The 19,681-nt window shown below is 43.1% G+C and overlaps 1 protein-coding gene across 1 annotated transcript in view; it reads right to left on the minus strand.

Moving 5' to 3' along the window:
- UNC79 (unc-79 homolog, NALCN channel complex subunit) overlaps positions 1-19,681 on the minus strand; it is a 154,050-nt gene that overhangs the window by 102,530 nt on the left and 31,839 nt on the right. The window contains exons 4-10 of the mRNA XM_066607519.1: positions 18,919-19,089; positions 14,256-14,351; positions 12,101-12,156; positions 8,776-8,905; positions 5,330-5,394; positions 4,784-4,872; positions 906-946 (exon numbers count right to left, since the gene is read on the minus strand). Coding sequence (XP_066463616.1) covers positions 906-946; positions 4,784-4,872; positions 5,330-5,394; positions 8,776-8,905; positions 12,101-12,156; positions 14,256-14,351; positions 18,919-19,089 — 648 coding nt within the window. The remainder of the gene's footprint in view (positions 1-905; positions 947-4,783; positions 4,873-5,329; positions 5,395-8,775; positions 8,906-12,100; positions 12,157-14,255; positions 14,352-18,918; positions 19,090-19,681) is intronic.

Below are 19,681 nucleotides of genomic sequence, written 5' to 3' on the forward strand. Positions count from 1 at the left end.
AAGTTTTATTTCTGCTTCAGCCAACAATGGCTGATATGGCCATATCCCCTGTATGTGGAGGCTGGGAGTACGGAAACAGCACAATGCCACAGAAGTGAATGAGACTAATGGAAATACTGTAACATAGTGAGCTCTACTTTTTCCGTAACTCTGAAGCTGCAGAAGTAGAATCACTAGTTTTCACTTGTATCAGATGTGAATATGTGATAAAAGTCTGAGATAGGAATACTCCTTTAATATAATATATGTAATTAGGGTAAAGCATTATCATCCTCTTCATTCAGTAGTAATACTGTAGTTCTTCTTATCCAGCTATCAGATACCTGTAATATTGCAGGGTTATGGCCACAAGACCCGGACCACCTGGGGTTCTGCTGAATCAGGGCTCACTCATACGAATGTATTTTGGCTGTGTACTACACGTGCATTTTTTACATGCATAATACAAAAAGCCCGTTGATTTACATTGGGCCATTCAGACCTTTACCTTATTTTTCACACGCGTGTATAACACATGTGGAAAAAAAATAGTCCATGTCCTATTTTGGCATGTAATACGCAGCATTATTAGCTATGGGTGCTTAAATTATGCAGGAAATACACATATTACATGCGTATTTGCTGCATGCTGCCTATTACGCAGCCAAGATCATCAGAGTCCTACGGTGCTCTAAGCTCAGTTCTGTAGTACCACATGGGATCACAGTTTCCTTATGGTCACCTGAAACAGGCCTAAATGTTAGAAAGCTACCCAACCCTTTCAGAGAAGAGGTTCCACAGGTAACACTACAGTTGTGGTATACCGACAGCGATTAGACCATATATAAACTAATGAAGATATACACTACACACTGTTCTACAACTGGCAGGGTATATATATATATATATATATGCATTATACACACCTTGTGGCAGGAGAACATCTATCAGCCACGGACTGTGATCCCTGCACAACAAAATGAACAGATCTGTGACTAGGAAAGGCATGCTACAAGTACGTTATCTTATGCAATATACATCTGGACTATGTTTACATGTTGGGGAATTGGCTGTGAAAAACCTGTAGCATTTCACAGTACGGGTATTGTGGATATGAGATCAGTAAATCCCATCCACACACTGAGGAAGAAATCTGCAGCATACTGCTCCTGTCCATGGCCGATTTTGCATTGCGTTACTCGCAGCGATAATCTGGCCACCAGTAACGCAGTGCATGCTTTCCATAGCATTGCTATGGAAAGCGCAGCCTCCCGTCCACGAGCGGAGAATCATAGCGAAGCATGCTGCGATTTGCCGCTATTCTCCGCGGTAAGCCTATCTGAGCTCGTGATATTCCACCTCGCCCGTGGACAGGGGGCTTAAAGTGATCTGTGATGCAGACTTTAAAGCTACAACATGCCAATGTATGCTGTGGATTACCACCACTGATCTCTCCTCTTCAAATGAAGGGGTAAAATCTGCATCTAAGTCCACATATCACTGCTGTAGCCCTATTTACTAATATAAGAATACAAAAATGTACGAGGGCAGGAACAAGCACCACTTGCCAACACAATGCAGACAGGCAGGTTGCTAAATGGAGGAGCATTTCACAAGTGCAAGATACTGATGAGCAACCACTCACATACCTACCATATATTGTGGGGCTGGCTGCTTAGCATTATTATACTTGCACATAGATAAGGTATACATAGGGTGCCAGACCAACTGATACATGTGGTGCACCGATCTAAAAAAGACGCCACATACAATTCAGAGCAGTGGGTTGCCTTGGACCAACACCCCAGGCTGACACCCCAGCATCTAATTGGACTTGGCACCCTTTGTAGGTCTATGTCTATGAGCAAGTATAATACTAAGCAACCACTACCCCCAATATGTGGTAGATGTGCGAGTGGTTGTTCACCAGTATCTTGCTCTTGTACAACGCTCCTCCATATAGCAATCTGCCCGTCCGCATTCTGTTGGGAAGTGGCGTTTGTTGCTAGCATGATAATACAGTATGTAAGGCCGCAAAAAAGACATACGTCCATCCAGTTCAGCCTATTACCCCTCAATGTTGATCCAGAAGAAGGCAAAAACCCAATGAGGTAGAAGATAATTTCCCCCATTTAAGAAAAAAAAAATCCTTCCTGACTCCAATCTGGCAATAATCCCCGGATCACCGACCCTTCTGAAGTAATCAGTGACTATAACATGTAGTATTGTATCACTCAAGAAAGGCATCCAGGCATCTCTTAAACACCTTTAGTGATTTCAACATCACCACATTCTCAGGCAGAGAGTTCCACAGTCTCACTGCTTTTACAGTAAAGAACCCCCTTTTATGTCGGTGTAGAAACTTTCTTACCTCTAGATGTAGAGGGCGCCCCATTGTTACAGTCACAGTCCTGGGTATTAACAGATGATGGGAGAGATCTCTCTACTGTCCCCTGATATATTTATTCAGTTATTAGGTCGCCACTCAGCCATCATTTTCTAAAGTAAATAACCCCAATTTTGATCATTTCTCTGGGTGTTGTAGACCACCCATTCCATTACTTTAGTTGCCCGCCTTTGTACCCACTCAATCTCTGATAAGTCCTTCTTGAATACCCATGCTCAAAACTGTCCACAATATTCCATGTGTGGTCTGACCAGTGACTTGTAAAGAGGAAGAACAATGTTTTTGGGCCTCTATAACTATTTGGATACGCCCCATGATCCTATTTGCCTTGGCAGCAGCTGCCTGACACTGGTTGCTCCAGTTCAGTTTACAGTTAACTAACATCCACAAGTCCTTTTCATGTCAGTGTTCCCAGTGGTTTCCCATTTAGTGTGTAATGGTGACATGCATTCCCTCTGCCCATGTGCAGAACATTACATTTATCAGTGTTAACCCTCATTCACCACTTTTCTGCCCCCAACTTATCCAGATCCTTTTGCAATCATTTACTGTCCTCTATTGTGTTATCTGCAAATATAGATATTTTACGGTGCAATTCAGAATTCTACAAGGTTATTAATAAATATATTATACCCTTATTATGCTCCTAGTATGCTCTTTTAAAGTATATCGTCTGGCAGTGATTTATGAGTTGTATTTTTCCCTTTGCAGTGGTATGAATTGTATATTTGTAAATGGTAGGACACTCTCACACATGCATTCAGTTAAACGCTGCTTGGACCCACAGAATGTTACCGCGATTTCGAGCTGCGTTTTTGAACACATCACAGCGTTTTAGCAGCGCTTTATTAACTCACCCCATCACTGTGATGGGTGATGGGGTGCGTTAAAAAAAAACTAGAAAATGCTGAAAAATAGAACAGACAGTGCTCAAAAATCACGGCATTACAAACACTGTGTTCGAGCGCAGTTCTGCCAAGCCCCCAAATCAATGGAAGAGTTAAACACGGTAAAAAGCAGTGAGTGTGAAAATGACCTTAGTTTAGGGACTTGCAAAATAACGAGGACCCTTGATGTGGGCTTACAAGCCTACATATTTTGGCCAAATTGTAACTAATACCTCTTATTTATGGGTATTTAATATTATTTTTTGCAATAGGCAGTATGGCCTTAGATGACGGGAAGCCTGGGGTGTCGGTCCAGTTTGGCTCACTTTGAGATGCTGGGCTTAATGGTATGTGGTGTCATTAATAGGTTGTAAGCCTGCATGGTGCACCACATGTGTCAATGGGACTTGACACCCTTTGTATGGCTTATCTATGTTTAAATACAATATTAAGCAGCCAACCCCAATATACTGGTTGTTCACCAGTATCTTGCACATGCCCAACGTGCCTCCATATTGCAATCTGCCTACCTGTATTCTGCTGGGAAGTGGTGTTTGTTCCTGTACTAGTATATCTTTGTATTAGTATATAGGTAAATATGGACGCTGGCAGTGATATTTGAGTTAATGTTTCACTTCGCAGTGATATGTTTGCATCTAAATCCACATGTAACACAAGCAGATTTTGATGTGTATTTTGATGCAGATTCGCACAAAAATCCACTGCTGATTTTCCGCAACATGTGGACATACCTTTATATCTGAATACAATCAATAGTGATTTGCGCTAAAAGTTACTTATAACATTTTTGTAATTATTCTAATTGACATGAATCTAACAAATTTTGGAAAGGTTTAATTTGTCTAGGCACTTGCAATACCACTTTTCACCACTGCAAGCAGCACATACTTTCTATAAATATTCGTGCAATAGCACCCCACCACTTCAGGCCCGAATGTATTTCAGACTATAGGTAAAGGCCCATTTAGACACAATGATTATCGCTCAAAAGATGACTTTTGGGCAATAATCGCTGTGTGCCTTTACAGCGCAAGGTGATGACTCAACCATTGAGCGGTCACCTTGCGCTATACAGCCAAGCGCTCCGAGCGGGGTATGAAGAACACAGCTTGACCACTGTGTTCTTCATACTCCGCCTGTTTTCAGGGAGCGGATTACAGCTGGAACAACAGTATCAGCTGTATCCCGCTGTGAAAGCCTGATAACTATTCGCTGATCTTTCATCATGCTAAAAGACAACGATCAGCGACGGCTTAACGAAAACTTCACAATGTCAGTGCAGTTACGCACAACGACTATCGTTCAAAAGCCGCCCTTTGAGCGAATTTTGAGCGATAATCGTTGCGTCTAAATGGGCCTTAAAACCTTTGAAAAACATTTTTTTTGCATGAAGTATTCCTCAGACTGGACAGTACCATTAACAAATAGGAGTGTGCAACTTTACAGGCAATGTATTGTACCCCTGTAACATGTCTATTCAGCTACTCACCCTGTGATTCTCTGGCTGCATTCCTCACACAGGTACAGTGGGGGTGGCTTGTCCCCCAGAGCCACTGATAGTGCTGCGTCAATGCACATCTGCAGCAGGAACAAAATACAAAAAAGACATGATACATTCTAAAATAGTCTTTTGATGACATCTAGTGGCAGTAGCAGTGTATTACAAGCACAATATTCCTCTGCTCTGCCCATCATTGTTACAGGAAGCTGAAATCTAAAGAGCAGCTTGCAGGTGTTGTCACCTACAGAACTGGCTTAATTATCCCTGGAATAAGGTATTAACACCATGAAGTAGTAACGATTATACATGTTACGACCCTGCAGAGCTACTATTTTAAAGGGAAACATAAATGACTGGTGAAAACAGCGTTACCTCAATGTCACACAGTGGACTCTGCAAACAGGATCAGCCCTCAAAATCAGCCGAGTCTGACCGATAATTGGGTCATGTACATGAGCCACATCTCTAGCTGATAATAAATACTGAATATCAGACCGAACTACTCATATATCAGACATAGCGCTAGTGCCGTACCTTGACTGCTGGCTTGTTGATGGCATTGTGGCATTCAATATGCTGACAATGGATGGGATTCCAGGCTGAGAAGATAAAACACTATTTAGTGCTTCAGCATCATTTAAGCACAGGGATTTTGTTTTTTTAATAGATGATACAAAATGATCTGTTCAGAAAAACATATTACGGGAAATATATTTAACAGCTTACACCAGTTTTCTGTCTTTGAAAAGTTGAAATATTTTGTGCAAGTGATACCTGCACAAAGAGTTAAATTGTTGACCTTTTTGAGCCTCTTAATAAATCTGGCACCACTGCATGTATGTAGTGATCCTGCGGTACTGGTAGCACCATTCCTAAATTACAGCCTGTATTATACTCCAGAGCTGTACTCACTATTCTGCTGATTTACTCAGGCTGCCTTCACGTGGGCGTTAAAAATCGAGATTTGTGTATTGTGAGATGCAGAAATATGAACCTTATTCTTTTGAATGGGGTCATACACATGAGCGATCTTCTGCATGGCACCACGATGCGATGCTATGCAGGAAAAAAATCGCAGCATGTTCCATCTTGCTCTCGCATCGCAGCGGCCTTCTTATTTCAATGAGGTCAGCAGCTGCAGTGCACGCAATGTGATGTAAGGTCTTGCATTGAAGACAATAGGAGAAACTCTGCGATCCCCCACCACAGTTAACAGCCTTGGCAGAGGATTCCCTTTAACCCGGAAGTAATGCGAGGCTGTTTGGACATGAAAATGCCTCACATCCTTGAGGATTTCCGATGGATGGTAAGTGCGATAACGTGGCGGAATTCACAGCCCCTTAAAGCGCTCGCCCGTATGAAGTTAGCCTTATTGTGTATATACTTGACATTACTTATCCTGTACTGATCCTGAGTTACATCCTGTATTACACTCCAGAGCTGCACTCATCATGCTGCTGGTGGAGTCACTGTATACATACATTACATTACTTATCCTGTACTGATCCTGAGTTATATCCTGTATTATACTCCAGGGCTGTACTCACTATTCTGCTGGTGGAGTCACTGTGTACATACATTACATTACTTATCCTTTACTGATCCTGAGTTACATCCTGTATTATACTCCAGGGCTGTACTCACTATTCTGCTGGTGGAGTCACTGTGTACATACATTACATTACTTATCCTGTACTGATCACGAGTTATATCCTGTATTATACTCCAGAGCTACACTCACTATTCTGCTGGTGGAGTCACTGTGTACATACATTACATTACTTATCCTGTACTGATCCTGAGTTATATCCTGAATCATACTCCAGAGCTGCACTCACTATTCTGCTGGTGGAGTCACTGTGTACATACATTACATTACTTATCCTGTACTGATCCTGAGTTACATCCTGTATTATACTCCAGAGCTGCACTCACTGTTCTGCTGGTGGAGTCACTGTATACATACATTACATTACTTATCCTGTACTGATCCTGAGTTATATCCTGTATGATACATCAGAGCTGCACTCAATATTCTGCTGGTGGAGTCACTGTGTACATAAATGACATTACTTATCCTGTACTGATCCTGAGTTACATCCTGTATTATACTTCAGAGCTGCACTCACTATTCTGCTGGTGGAGTCACTGTGTACCTACATTACATGTCCCACTCTTGTGCGAGACTCACACAAAATTAGGACATGCAGTGATTTTTCAAACATGAAAAATCTCACATGAATGAACCCATTCAAGTGAAAGGGTACATTTTAAGTGTGAGTTTTGTCCGTCCCAAGTTTTGTCCGTCCCGAGCACAGACAGAACTTGTGCAAGAATATCGGCCATGTCAATGCGGCATTAGTACAGGACTATGTAGTATAAAACCCCAAGCAAAAAATGTGCATCCTACCAAATTCACGACAATAATCAGTCTTTATTAACTACATATTCTAAAATAGTCTGCCTTGTAGCGCTGTCGCGGTAATTCTGAACAGCCCATGCTCCCTATCAGTTTTTTTTTTATAAAAGCTGCTTCCGGTAACGCTTTTTAGCACTGGAATAGAGAAAGAAACTGCTCATACATTCCATCCCCAGGCTATACAGAACAAGCTTTCATACCTCGTGTCCCCCATATTTCCGCATAGTTTGTAAGCTCCTTCAAGCAGGCCCTCGCTCCTATTGTTCCAGTTGCACATCCATTTAATACTGTATGTTATGACTTATATTGTGCTTTGACCAACTTGTAAAGTTTTGATGACAGTATATAAAGATTATTAGGGCCGCCTGCACATGTGGAATCCTGCAACGGGATCTGCCCCTGAGCCTGGCTGGCATTTGCGTGTACCTGTCCTGAAGTCTTTTTATCTGTACTCCAGATGGTCCGCACGGCTCTGATTTTCGTGCGCCAATCAAGCTGCCCATAGGAAAGCATTGGGCATCTGTACTTCATCTCTATGGGAGCTTACGATTCGCAGTGCATCCACAAATACATTTGCGGATGCCCTGCAGATTTGAGGGTTAAAATCAATTAGGGAGGTGGAGAAAAGGCTGGGAGGTGGGGTTGCGGATTTTTTCCACTCGGATGATCCGCGATTTCCCGCAAGCAATAAAAAATCAATTTAACGATGACAGTGCATCCGCTGCGGAAATCTGCATGAAAACTCAGCGCGTACCGTGGACATGAGGCCTAAGGGCGGATTCAGATGAGCGTGGTTTCTCCCCCTATAGGGCTGTGATAATCACGGCCGTATAACGGGACAAAACAAAACCAGTGATCTCAATAGAAGTTCAGTGCTTTTGTCTTCACCACCTCTTTTCCACGCATGATTTGTACGGCCGGTAAAAGATAAGACCTGCCCTATCTTTCCCGCATGTAGTTAAACTACTTTCAAACTCCTGCGCTCTAGTGTGGAGGTGAAAAGCCGGCAAAAGGTAAGAAAGTCTCCTTGATCCGGCGCAACTACGTTCCGTGCTGCCGAGCGTAGTTGCGTCATTGCTCATGGGAATAAGCCCTTAGTCCGGTTTCAGACGAGATACGTAAAGCAGACGTTACACATGACAAGTGTTCCATCGCTATATGATCTCTAATTGCCTCCATTGGTTTTATTTTCTACTGGGCAAAAACTGATCTTTATTTGCTCGGTAGAAAATAATAATGATGAATGCATTTATGGAGGCAAAACCAGACATAAATAGGTCCTGCTGCGTACTTCAGACACGTCCAAGGCGACCAGCCCTATAGACCTACATGAGCTCCGTATTACAGTCCACATACGTAGTTATAACATGCGCCTCAGAAAGCACCCCGAGGCCCTGTACAAATACAGACCACTGAGCTATTCACGCTGCGTGGTGAGCGGGGCGACGACTGTGATGGCGGGCGGTAACAGCCGACAACCAGCATCTGCATGGCTGCATATAGTATTAAGGGGACGACTCAGGGACTTACTGTATAATGGCTGATTATCTCTACAAGATACCTGTATACTGTAATCCACGGTATTCGCTAATTGCGCCCGGAGGTTTCAAATTAGGCCAGTAATGAAAAAGCATTTGCACTGCTGGTGGTTTCACTTGGGAGGGTCCATAGGCGATTACATAGAGTAAATCCTGTGGGAAACAATATAGTACATAAGAAGACATAACGTACGGTGCAGCATGATGTCCACATGGCCGGCAGTCTGCTGGAACTGTGCTGACAGACTCTGTAAAAGGACTCTTTCATACGGGGAGCTAGTGGTGATTTTTGCGCGGTTAGCTCCCCGTGTGAAAGAGGCCTAAACGCCAGCCAGAACAGCAAAGCTCATTCTGCAGAAGATGGATGGCATTGGGCACTAAATACAGGTGTGCACATGGTCAGACCCTATAGTGTCTCTACTGTACCAAAGCTCTGAGAGAGACCCTGACAATAGATGGATTACTTAGGGTGGTTTCAGACAAGCGAGAAAATTGCGCGATTTTCATGCAATACGAGAGTGATTTTAAAAAAAAACAGATTATGAAACCAATGATTTACAATGGTTTTTCTTCCCATCTGCGATGTTTTTACTCATGCAATGTTGAAAAAAAGCAAAAAATCATGACATGCCCTATCCTTCTGCAATACGTGTTTTTTGGTTTTTTTTTATCTCCCATGTTTCCCTATGGAAGCTTCTTTTTATGGCCTTGCAACGCAACAAACTTGTGTTGCGATGCGATTTTAACATTAGAAAGTCCTATTGACTCTTGTGATAAAAACATCACGTTTTTATTACGCGATTTTTTTCGTGGGTGGCAGCAATGCAATGCCAGGTTATTCTACATTTTAAAAAAGGATTGCTGTTGCCCAAAAATTGCGGGAACAAACACACAATTTTGACCTAATTTTTTCTTGCGGCAAAAATCGCAATTGCCTGTGTGAAACTAGCCTTATATCTACACTTGGCTGCCAAATCTACACATGACAGCAATATCGCTGCTACAAAATAGCTGCTATGTACACGCGATTTTGTAGCGTCAGTGATGCTTTTTTTTTGTTAAGGGCTTTTACCCACTAGTGTCTTTTTTAAACTCGCATCGCACAAAAATTGCAAGTTGCGATTTTCATGTGATGCGATTTTAACATTAGAAAGTCCCATTGAAAAAGACGCAGCGATATCATAGCGTTAAAAAAGACGCTAGTGGGTAAAAGCCCTAAAAATGTAGCATTGTATCGCTGCTATGTGCGATTTTCTCACACGACAAAATGGCGCGCATTTATAGCAAGAAAGTTAATAGGACTTACTAATGTTAAAAACGCATCGCATAGCATGAACGTCACAAGTTCGTGCTATGCGATGCGATAAACAAGGAGGCTCCATAGGGAAACATGGGCTACAAAACATAGCAAATCGCAGCTGTTTAGAGCATGCCGCAATTTTGTAGTCTCTCAATGTCGCAGGCTGCAAAACATCACTTGTGTGGAAGAACCCTTAGGAAAGCATGGGTTCTACATGCATGCGATTTGTAGAACTGTCGCATTGCGCCAAATCACGCTACAAAGTTGCCCATGCGGATACAGCCTTAGGGCTCTTTTACACGAGCATATATCGGCCAGACGTTTTCACGGCCGGCCGATATACGCTGTAATCTGATGCATTGGATTCCAGCGCATCAGATCACATGGGTGTGTTCCTGAGATGTAAAAGCACCTGGGCAGCCCAATATAGCGCCGGGCGTTTTTACGTCAGGCCCAAGAGATAGTCCTTGAACTATCTTTTGGGCCGGAATACGTCGCCTGCTGCATGGGCTCCTATGGGCTCTCCTCCCCCGTGCAGGCTCACCTCTGCTCTCCTCCCTGCTCGTTCTTTGTAATGGGAGGGGGGCGGGACAGGAGCAGAGCTAAGCACCGACCAGTCCCGCCTACTCCCATTGCTGGCTGCAGACAAGGGGCAGAATGTTGGCGGAACTAAGCTCCCACCCTCTCCCCGCCCCTTGTCCATAGCCATCAATGGGAGGAGGCAGGATGGCGCTTAGCCCTGCCCCGCTCCACCCCCTCTCATTGCAAAGAATGAGCGGGGAGGAGGGCAAAGGTGAGCCTGCGATGGGGAGGGAGGGGAGAGGGGAGACAGGATGGTAACTTCGGCTCATATGCCGTGTGAACGGGCGCACAAACGTTAGATTTGTACAGCCATTCACGAGCTTCTACGCCCCAGATGGTAGCGTATATTGGCCGACCATGAAAATGCTGGTTGATATACACTCGTGGGAATAAAGCCTGAGGCTGCTTTCACATGGGTTACAAAATCACGTGATGGAGAAAACGAGCAGGAACTTGCAATTTTTGTGCTATGCGATACATTTTTAACATTAGAAACTCCTATTAACTTTGAAAACTACGGGTAGCAGCGATGCAATGAGAGATTTTTCAAAAGCACCACTAATGCTACAAAATCACCTGTACAAAGCTGGGTTATCGCAGCGATTTTGTAGCCCGTGTGAAATAGGCCTAAGGGCTTATTCACATGAGCATATATCGCCGGCCGTTTTCACAGCTGGCCGATATACGCTACGATCTGATGCATTGGATTCCAATGCATCAGATCACATCGCGGCATAAAAGCGCCCAGATGGGCCAATATAGCGCCGAGTGCTTTTACGCCGGGCCAAAAAATAGTCCTGGAACTATCTTTCCAGCCAAAATACATCGGCCACTGCATGGGCTCCTATGGGAGCCAATGACAGCAGCTGGAGAAGGGAGGTATGAGGGAGTTTAGTAGAGTGATTGCTAAACTCCCTTCCTCTTCCCTCCTCCTCTCTCCCCCCCCCCCCCCCCCTCCGGCTGTTTGCAATGGGAAGGGGCTGGACGGGGCTGTAGCTAAGCTCCGCCCCTGTCCCATGCATTCCCATTGCAAACAGCTGGAGGGAAGGAGAGAGGAGGTGAGTCGGGGAGTGGGAGGGAAGGGGAGGCAATGGCATTGCCTCGTATATGCACCGGGGCCCGGGCCGTCTGAACAGGCACACAAACGTTAGATGTGTGCGCCCATTCATGTGTTATTATAGCGCCGGCAGGCACATGTAAAAACGCCTATGGCCATGTAAGAGAGGCCTAAGGCTCATTTACTCATAATGATTATTTGCTCCAAAATTCACCCAAAGGAGCGGAAGTGTACGATAACTGTTACGTCAAAATGCAAGCCACTGTGCACTTTTCATTTGTCGCTCACTTTCAGCTTGTCTAAACATTCTGCACGAGCGCAAGGAACTGCAAACAAATTAGCGGTGGCATCACTCACTCGTGCACTTGTTCAAACGAGAATCGTCCAATATTAAAGTGGTGTTACTTACTTTCCACACCTCCTGCTTATACTTCATGAGACATTCCAGCAGCTGGCAGTGGTATACTATGGGAAACAAAACCCGTGTTACTAAGACACATGGGAGGTGATTGATCTGTGCACCAGAATTGTGGGAAAAAAGTCATAAAAGTCTGTTGTGGGCAAAAATGTGCACCTTTTTTCTACCCACTCTTCACTTTTCAGAAAATGGGCGAACTTAGTAAGAGGGAGTGGCTTCCTGCAACTTCGTAAATTTACTATCATTTGTACCAGAATCTAAATTATAGTGGAAATCTACTTATGTGATGATGATATTGACTTTCTAAAGCAATATAAACCTCCTTTTGCACATAGTGTATTGTCATTTTGGAAAAGATATACATGTAAAAGTTTAATGGATTAGATAATGAATGTATTAATAATGCCCAAATAATGGTGCCATACAGTGCCAAATAGCCCAAATAAAAATCGCCATATAGTGCCTCCATAATTGTGCTACACAGTAACTGGTATGCTGTAATATGAATAGAGCAAAACTGCCTGTTTATAGGTGTGCGCCATTTTTGGGAGAATGTAGCTATGTTTTTCTAATCCTCTGGAACCTCCTTACTCCCTTCCCGCACCATGACGTACATATGCATAATGGAAGGGAAGTGGTTAGCGCCAAATGTTATATGTGTATGGCATGTAACTGACCCCACACCATTTTCTGTAGGACCCAACTGTAACTGACAGCTGGGGTCCTGCTGCAACAGCAGAATTTGGCAAGGCAATAGTGGAGGGCCAATGAGTGCCTGGCAACCAGATGGTTGACAGGGGCTTCCAGGTTTACCATGGCTTGTAATAGCAAAGATAAGAGCTAATATACAGATGTACTGCAGAGTATCATCTGAGCGAGGATTGCAGGTTCAAGTTCTCTACACGGACATAAAAAAAGGTATAAAAAATAAAAACACTCAAAAAAAATCAAAGTAAACAGACAATGAAAAAATCTTTTTGCACATCTTATTGTTTTTTGGATTCTTTTTCAACGATAAAAAAGAATTAGTAAAAATACATGTTGCTGCATCTGTAATGCTCCATACAATAAATTGAAAACACTTTTTATCCCGCACGGCAAACGCTATTTAAAAAAAAAAGCAAAAAGACTGAGCCCAAATTCTTTTGTTTATTTCCCCTCCCAAAAAATGCAATAAAAGTGGTCAAAAAAGTCATATGTAGCAATAAAAGCTAGAGCTCATCATGCCAAAAACAAGACCACAAACAGCTCTGTCGATGGAAAACTAAAGTTTTGGGTCATTGGATGCAGCAATGCCAAAAACTAATTTTTTTATTTTTTTTTAAAAGTTTTTACTGTGAAAGTGGAAAAACCTAAAAAAAGGAGATGTATATAATTTTAGTATCCTGGTAATCATATTGACTCACAGAAAAAAATGACCATTTTAATTATATCGTATAGTGAATGCCATAAAAAAAAAACAATGGCAGAAATGATGTGTTCTTTCAGCCGGTCCCACCTAAAAAGTTAATACAAGTTATAAAATGCGTTATGCGTGCCTTAAATTGGTACCAGTAAAAACCACAGCTCACCATGCCACGAACAAGCCCACATATAGCTATGTTGATAGAAAAGTTAAAAAGTTAGGGCTTTTCAAAAGTGGAGATGAAAATCCAAAAAGATCGTCACGTCCCTTAAGGTTGTTTTCAAACAGGGCAGAATATTCCAGAACGACGCTTCTGCCCTCTTGCAGTACTGTTAATGTGCAAATTGTGATGCGAAATTGAAAATACAAATAATTTCGCATCAAAATCTGCATTTAGCCATGGAGATTTTCAGATGGAATTCCGTGATGATATATTCTGCAACATTGTTTCAGAATATTTCTTCCTGTGTGAAAGAACCCGAGGGGTTAACATCACAACAGGCACTTATCATGTATGTTTATGCTATGGAAAGAAAATGGCCGTGGAGACCCTGGGGCACTTTTAAAAAAAAGTGTACAAAAAAAGTTAAAAACTAAAAAAAGGCAAAAATGCTACGGGTCCTTGTTGTCCAAAAGTATCATATATTTAATATCCATAGTAACAATGTTTAGAATGTAAATCTAAGTAAACTGATAAAGCTGTATGAAGGCTCTTCTGCGAGTCCTCTTGAGTAGACTTACCTGGGTTTGTTGTATACTGCATTGCGATCATAAGCATTGAAGAAGCGGACAGATTGACATGAGCGGGGACGCCACCCTCTCTCCTGCTAGACCCCACTGCAAGGAAGAAAGGACACTCAGCATGGTGTTCATGTCTGCTGCTACATGCACCACTCCTCAGGGAGGTCATTGTCACTATGTAACAAATATATGGCATATGTCATGTGCTGTACGGTGGGGTGATACTGCATCAGATGGAACGTGAAGGAAGCACCTGTCCCAAGTCATATGCTTTGTGTTATACTACTTTCTCCTTTTTAAGATCTCTGCTTGCTTTCTGTTAAAGGGAATCTGTACTGAAAAGTGCTTTTTGCACGCATTGTTATGCTGCGTTTAGACGGATCATTCAGAAAATCGTTCAAACAAGCAAAACTGCCTGATATTCCTCAGTTTAAACGCAGGAAATGACTGAATGACGAACAAGAATCGTGCAGTTCTCGTTTGTCGCTCATTTCAGCCAGCACATAGGAATGTGAAACACTGAACAAGAAGTGAACGACAACTGCACGATTCTCACAGATAACCGTACAGTCTAAACAGGCAGCACAAATGAGAATCGGGCACTTCTCATTATGTGGAAAAGTTGTATTACAAGTGAAAGCACTGATGTAACATAGTATGTTAGGCTGAAAGAAGACAATGTCCATCCAGTTCAGCCTGTTCCCACCCTTGTGGATCCAGAGGAAGGCAAAAACCAACTCAATTTAGCCCACGGTGGGGGGAAAAATTTCTTTCCTGACTCCATAGTGGCAGTCAGAATAATCCCCCGAATCGACAACCCCTCTGGTTATTTAATGTCTATATCCTGTAATATCATAGCGCTCTAGAAACTTGTATTGTCCCCTCTTAAACACTTCTATGGATTTTGCCATCACTACATCCTCAGGCAGAGAGTTCCAGAGTCTCACTGCTCTTACAGTGAAGAACCCTCTTCTGTGTTGGTGATGAAACCACCTTTCCTCTAAACGTAGAGGATGCCCCCTGTTACAGTCACTGTCCTGGGTACACATGTGTGAGCAGTACAAGGTCAGGGCAGGTTTTCATCCTCTTAGGCTGGTGTCACACAGGTGTAAGCACATTTACGCGCACATGTGTCTAATGGGCACTGCATATTTGCATGTTTTGCTGTACTTTTTGTGCATGCAAAAAAACGTAGCAATGCTCCCATTCATTGAAATTGGCAATTTGTGTAGCTAGTTCAACATGTGCGCAGTAAAATAGAGCATGATGTGTTTTTATTTGCAAACAAAATACGCCTTTGTGAACACATTGGGTTCTATTCACTTTGTATTGCGCTTGCAAAACGCTGCACAAATACATGTGTGTGATACAGGCCTTGGGACCTTTCACACGGCACAGAATATATACTCCTTTGGAATATTCAGCAACAAAATCCGCACTGCTAACGGGGTGTGCGATTCAAAATAGCTGGTAATTCCTCATCAAAATCTGCAATTAGCTGTGTGGATTTTGGTGCAGAATTCAGGGGCGATATATTCTGCAACAATGTTGTAATAATGCAATGATGTAAATGTATATTTCCCAGCATAAGAGAATATACCATTTTTTTTTGTTCTGACTTAAATACTATTCATTTTTATTTAAAAAATAAAGTAGAAACAATCAGTGATTGGCTGTTAACTAACCTTATGGTCTCAGGATGACATGTGGTAACTGGATCCTGCAGAAACCAGTGGCAGCCAATGGACAAGCAATCTTACCAGTAATAGCAAGATTGTGCAGCCATTGGCTGCCACAGGTGGACGGGGTTTCGGACACACACGGTTAGCACAGCATGGAATCCCAGCCTGTATCCTGTGTCTGTGATTAGCACATGGTGTGTATGGGCCATAGGTCTCATAGTACCTCAATACCCCGTACATCCTGACTCATTTAACCAATGAACAGCCAATGCAGTTAATAGATTTATAGGTGAGAATAAACTTGCACACGGACGATTTTTCTGTCCAAAAATCAGGCGGAAATAGAAACCATTTATTTGAATAGGTGTATTCACAAGGGCATGTCCCATTCTTGTCTGATTGTTGGATGAGAATAGCACATGTAAATGTGCGGTGTCCCACACATCAGATAGCACGGGATGTCCATGTGCTGTTCAGTGCACGTTGTGCTCGAGAATCTCGGACGCAATTTTAAATTGGTCCGTGCACAAGTAGACTAAAGGCATCTGACTTGCGGATTATTTGCATAACACACTTAAACATAAAGCCCCCCCGGTCAAAGGATTGGTAAAAGGGGGTAATCGTGAGTGTGCAGGAGCACCTACAGACTTACATTGGTTAGGGTATTTCATAGATGTCATACCAGCATGGACTTAGGTGACAGGTGCCTTTTAATAACCTTGTGTTTCACTGGATTAAATAGTTTGGGGGGGGGGGGGTAGCCACCATTTTTACTGCAGTGTTTTCTGAGTTTTTGTACAAGTGGCAGAAGAATATTTTACAAATAAAAAAACATTTCAGAGCAAATGCTGTCAATTGTAAAAGATTCCTAAAGTCTCAACTACTTAAAGTTTAAAACCCAGCATCTCAATAAAAAAAAATCTCCACATTTTTGTGCACAGCAGAAAAAAAATTCTTCTCCTATTTGGAAGCTGTCAGTAAGCTGGTAATCTGCTGCCAATTAAAGGGATAGGTCATTAATAGTTGATCAGCAGTGGTCCTCCACTCTGGATAACCCTTGATTCCTGGCAGCGCTGCCAGTGCGGACAGTGCCGGAAGCAGGTGGTGCTATTCATATAGCAGCAGCCCAGTTTGGTACTGCAGGCACAGCTCCCATTTAATCCTATGGAAGCTATGCCTGCACTACCAAATCGGGGCACTGCAATGTTGACAGTGCTATCTGCTTCCAGCACTGTCTATGCTGATAATGGGCCCAGAAATCAGTTGATTGGCAGGTATATAGAGGTGGACCCCTGCTGATCAACTATTAATAATGTATGCTGAAGATAGATCATCAGTAGTAAAAGTCCTGGAGAACCCCTTTAATCTTACTATGTCCTTATTTGTGTTCTGCTAATGGCTTGTTTGAAAACCCAGGACAACATGGCACATTAACGCAAGAACATCCAAGTGACTTTAATTATATGACTGCTAAAATCTTCATTGAGCATGCGTGTTTTAAGATGAAGCGATGGACTTCAGGGAGAGTTAATAGAACCACAATAACCAAAATAACTCGAACAACTACTCTGAGCATGCAAGCAGTAAAGCAAGAAGAACTAATACATCTGTCAATTGCTTGCTGATGGTTTCCAGTTCTAAAAAAAGATATATTTTCATACACTGCAATAATAAACTGAAATAAGAAAAGACAGCCCAAATGTAATGAACACATATTACATTGATTCCAGATTTTACATTTTCTTTATCACAGCTGAAGCTGCACATTACAGAACAGCCATCAAATACTAGCAGTGTGGGCAGATAAATGGTAGATGAAGAACAATGGAACATATTTATTATCTGCCTTGCACCTGTCAGGTGATACACTTCTATGCTGATGCCTCCTGGAGCTAGACTAGGGACCTTTCACACAGGGTGCAATATTCTGCAATAGCGTTGCAGAATATTCAGCACCGAAATTCGGATTGTGGTGCAGAACTGAAAACGGTGGAATCCTATCAGCAATGCCGCATCAAAATCCACAGTTAGCAGTGTGGATTTTAGTGCAGAATTCAGGAACGCCATATTCTGCAGCACTGTTGGGGAATATTCCGTTCCATGTGAATGATCTGTTAGGGAAAATTGATTTAAAGAGGTCTCTTAGGCCTCCTTCCCACGAGCGTGACGGGCTCCGCAGCGTAATATTCCGCTGTGAAGCCCGTCACGGCGCCCCCCAGAGCCCCTATACTTACCTGCGGGAGATAGCGTGAAATCGCTTCCCCGCCCACCACCGCCGCGTCACCGCTCGTCACCGCCCACCGCTCTCGCGTCACCAGCCGTGTCACGTGACGCGGCCGGACCGCGTCATTTGGCGTCATATGACGCTCGGCGGTGGGCGGGAAAGCGTTTTTTCACGCTATCTCCCGCTGGTTACAGCGGGAGATAGCGTGAATGGACGGCTTCCATTGACTGCAATGGAAGCCGTCAGTGCGTACAGCCCGTCCTCACCCGCAGAAAATAGAGCATGCTGCGGGTGAGGACGGGAGAAATCGCGGTGCGTAATTCCGCGGTGGAATTACGCATCGTGAGCATGGAGCTATTAGGTTCAATAGAACCTAATAGCTGCGTGCAACGCAGCGGATTTTCGCCGCGAATTACGCGGCGGAAATCCGTTCGTGGGAAGGAGGCCTTAGAGTGTTAGACCCCCCCCCCCCCCTCCCCCGATTCCTCCAGTCTTGATTATCTTCCAATTTGCTAAGAGAATCCTGTTGATCGCCATCGGAGGCCCTGATGCAAAATCTGTAACAAAATCTGTCCCCCTTTCCATGTGCTATTTATAATACTGGTGTCTTCTTATATGGCAGAGGAGCCTTCGGGCCCCATCAGATACCCCCAGGGTCTGAGTACAACTGATATCTCTGCACCCCTGTTTCTGTGTGTCTTGATGGAGACAATGAAACTCATAGTAACAAGGAAGCAAGAAACGATTGTCTACTTACATATTGCCATGGGCAAGAAGGACGTACTGAGATACTCTGTGATGTCCTTGTGCAGGAAAGGTGGGAATGTAGCCAAGGTAGAGATCATGGTATAGGGTAAAGTGCTTAATATATCATCACTCAGAAAGGGCAACAGACAAGCAGTTGTATAAAATATAGACTGTCCCAGATCTGGAAACAGGAACAGGATGCGTGGTTAGTGGGAAGCAAAGCAAATACAACATAACCAACATAAAAAGTCACGAACATCACTGCCGAAAATCGTGTCAATGCACGATTTACTGTGAAGGAGTTCCGCGATGAAATAGCATTTTTTTGGCGATTCACACAGCCGGGTGTGACGTTTTGCCGAAAAAAATGCGCTTCTGATCGGAATTTCCTTGATCTACAGAAATCCTCCTAATGACTTAAATAGAGGCATCTGTCATCTTTTCCCAGCTTTGGACGCAGCTAAACTCCCTCCCCCCTCTTTTTTTCCAGGTCCCATAGGAGTCTATGAAGGCCCCAGTGTTTTTTGGTCCAAAGATAGGGCAAGACCTATATTTTTTGGCAGCAGGAGATTTCAGCTGCTGAATTCAGCTGCCTATGTGCTATCTTTTTTTTTGGTCTGATTTTTTTTTTGCGTGGCTAAAAATCGTTCGTCAGAATGAGTACATTGGAAACCATTGGTTCTAATAGTTGTGGTTTTATTGCGCTGCTAACTTAGCCACGCAAAATCATTCCTGTGAACGATTCACTGACATTTTACTTTGGAATTTTAGCA

This window comes from Eleutherodactylus coqui, chromosome 6, assembly GCF_035609145.1.
Source record: "Eleutherodactylus coqui strain aEleCoq1 chromosome 6, aEleCoq1.hap1, whole genome shotgun sequence".
Taxonomy (NCBI): domain Eukaryota; kingdom Metazoa; phylum Chordata; class Amphibia; order Anura; family Eleutherodactylidae; genus Eleutherodactylus; species Eleutherodactylus coqui.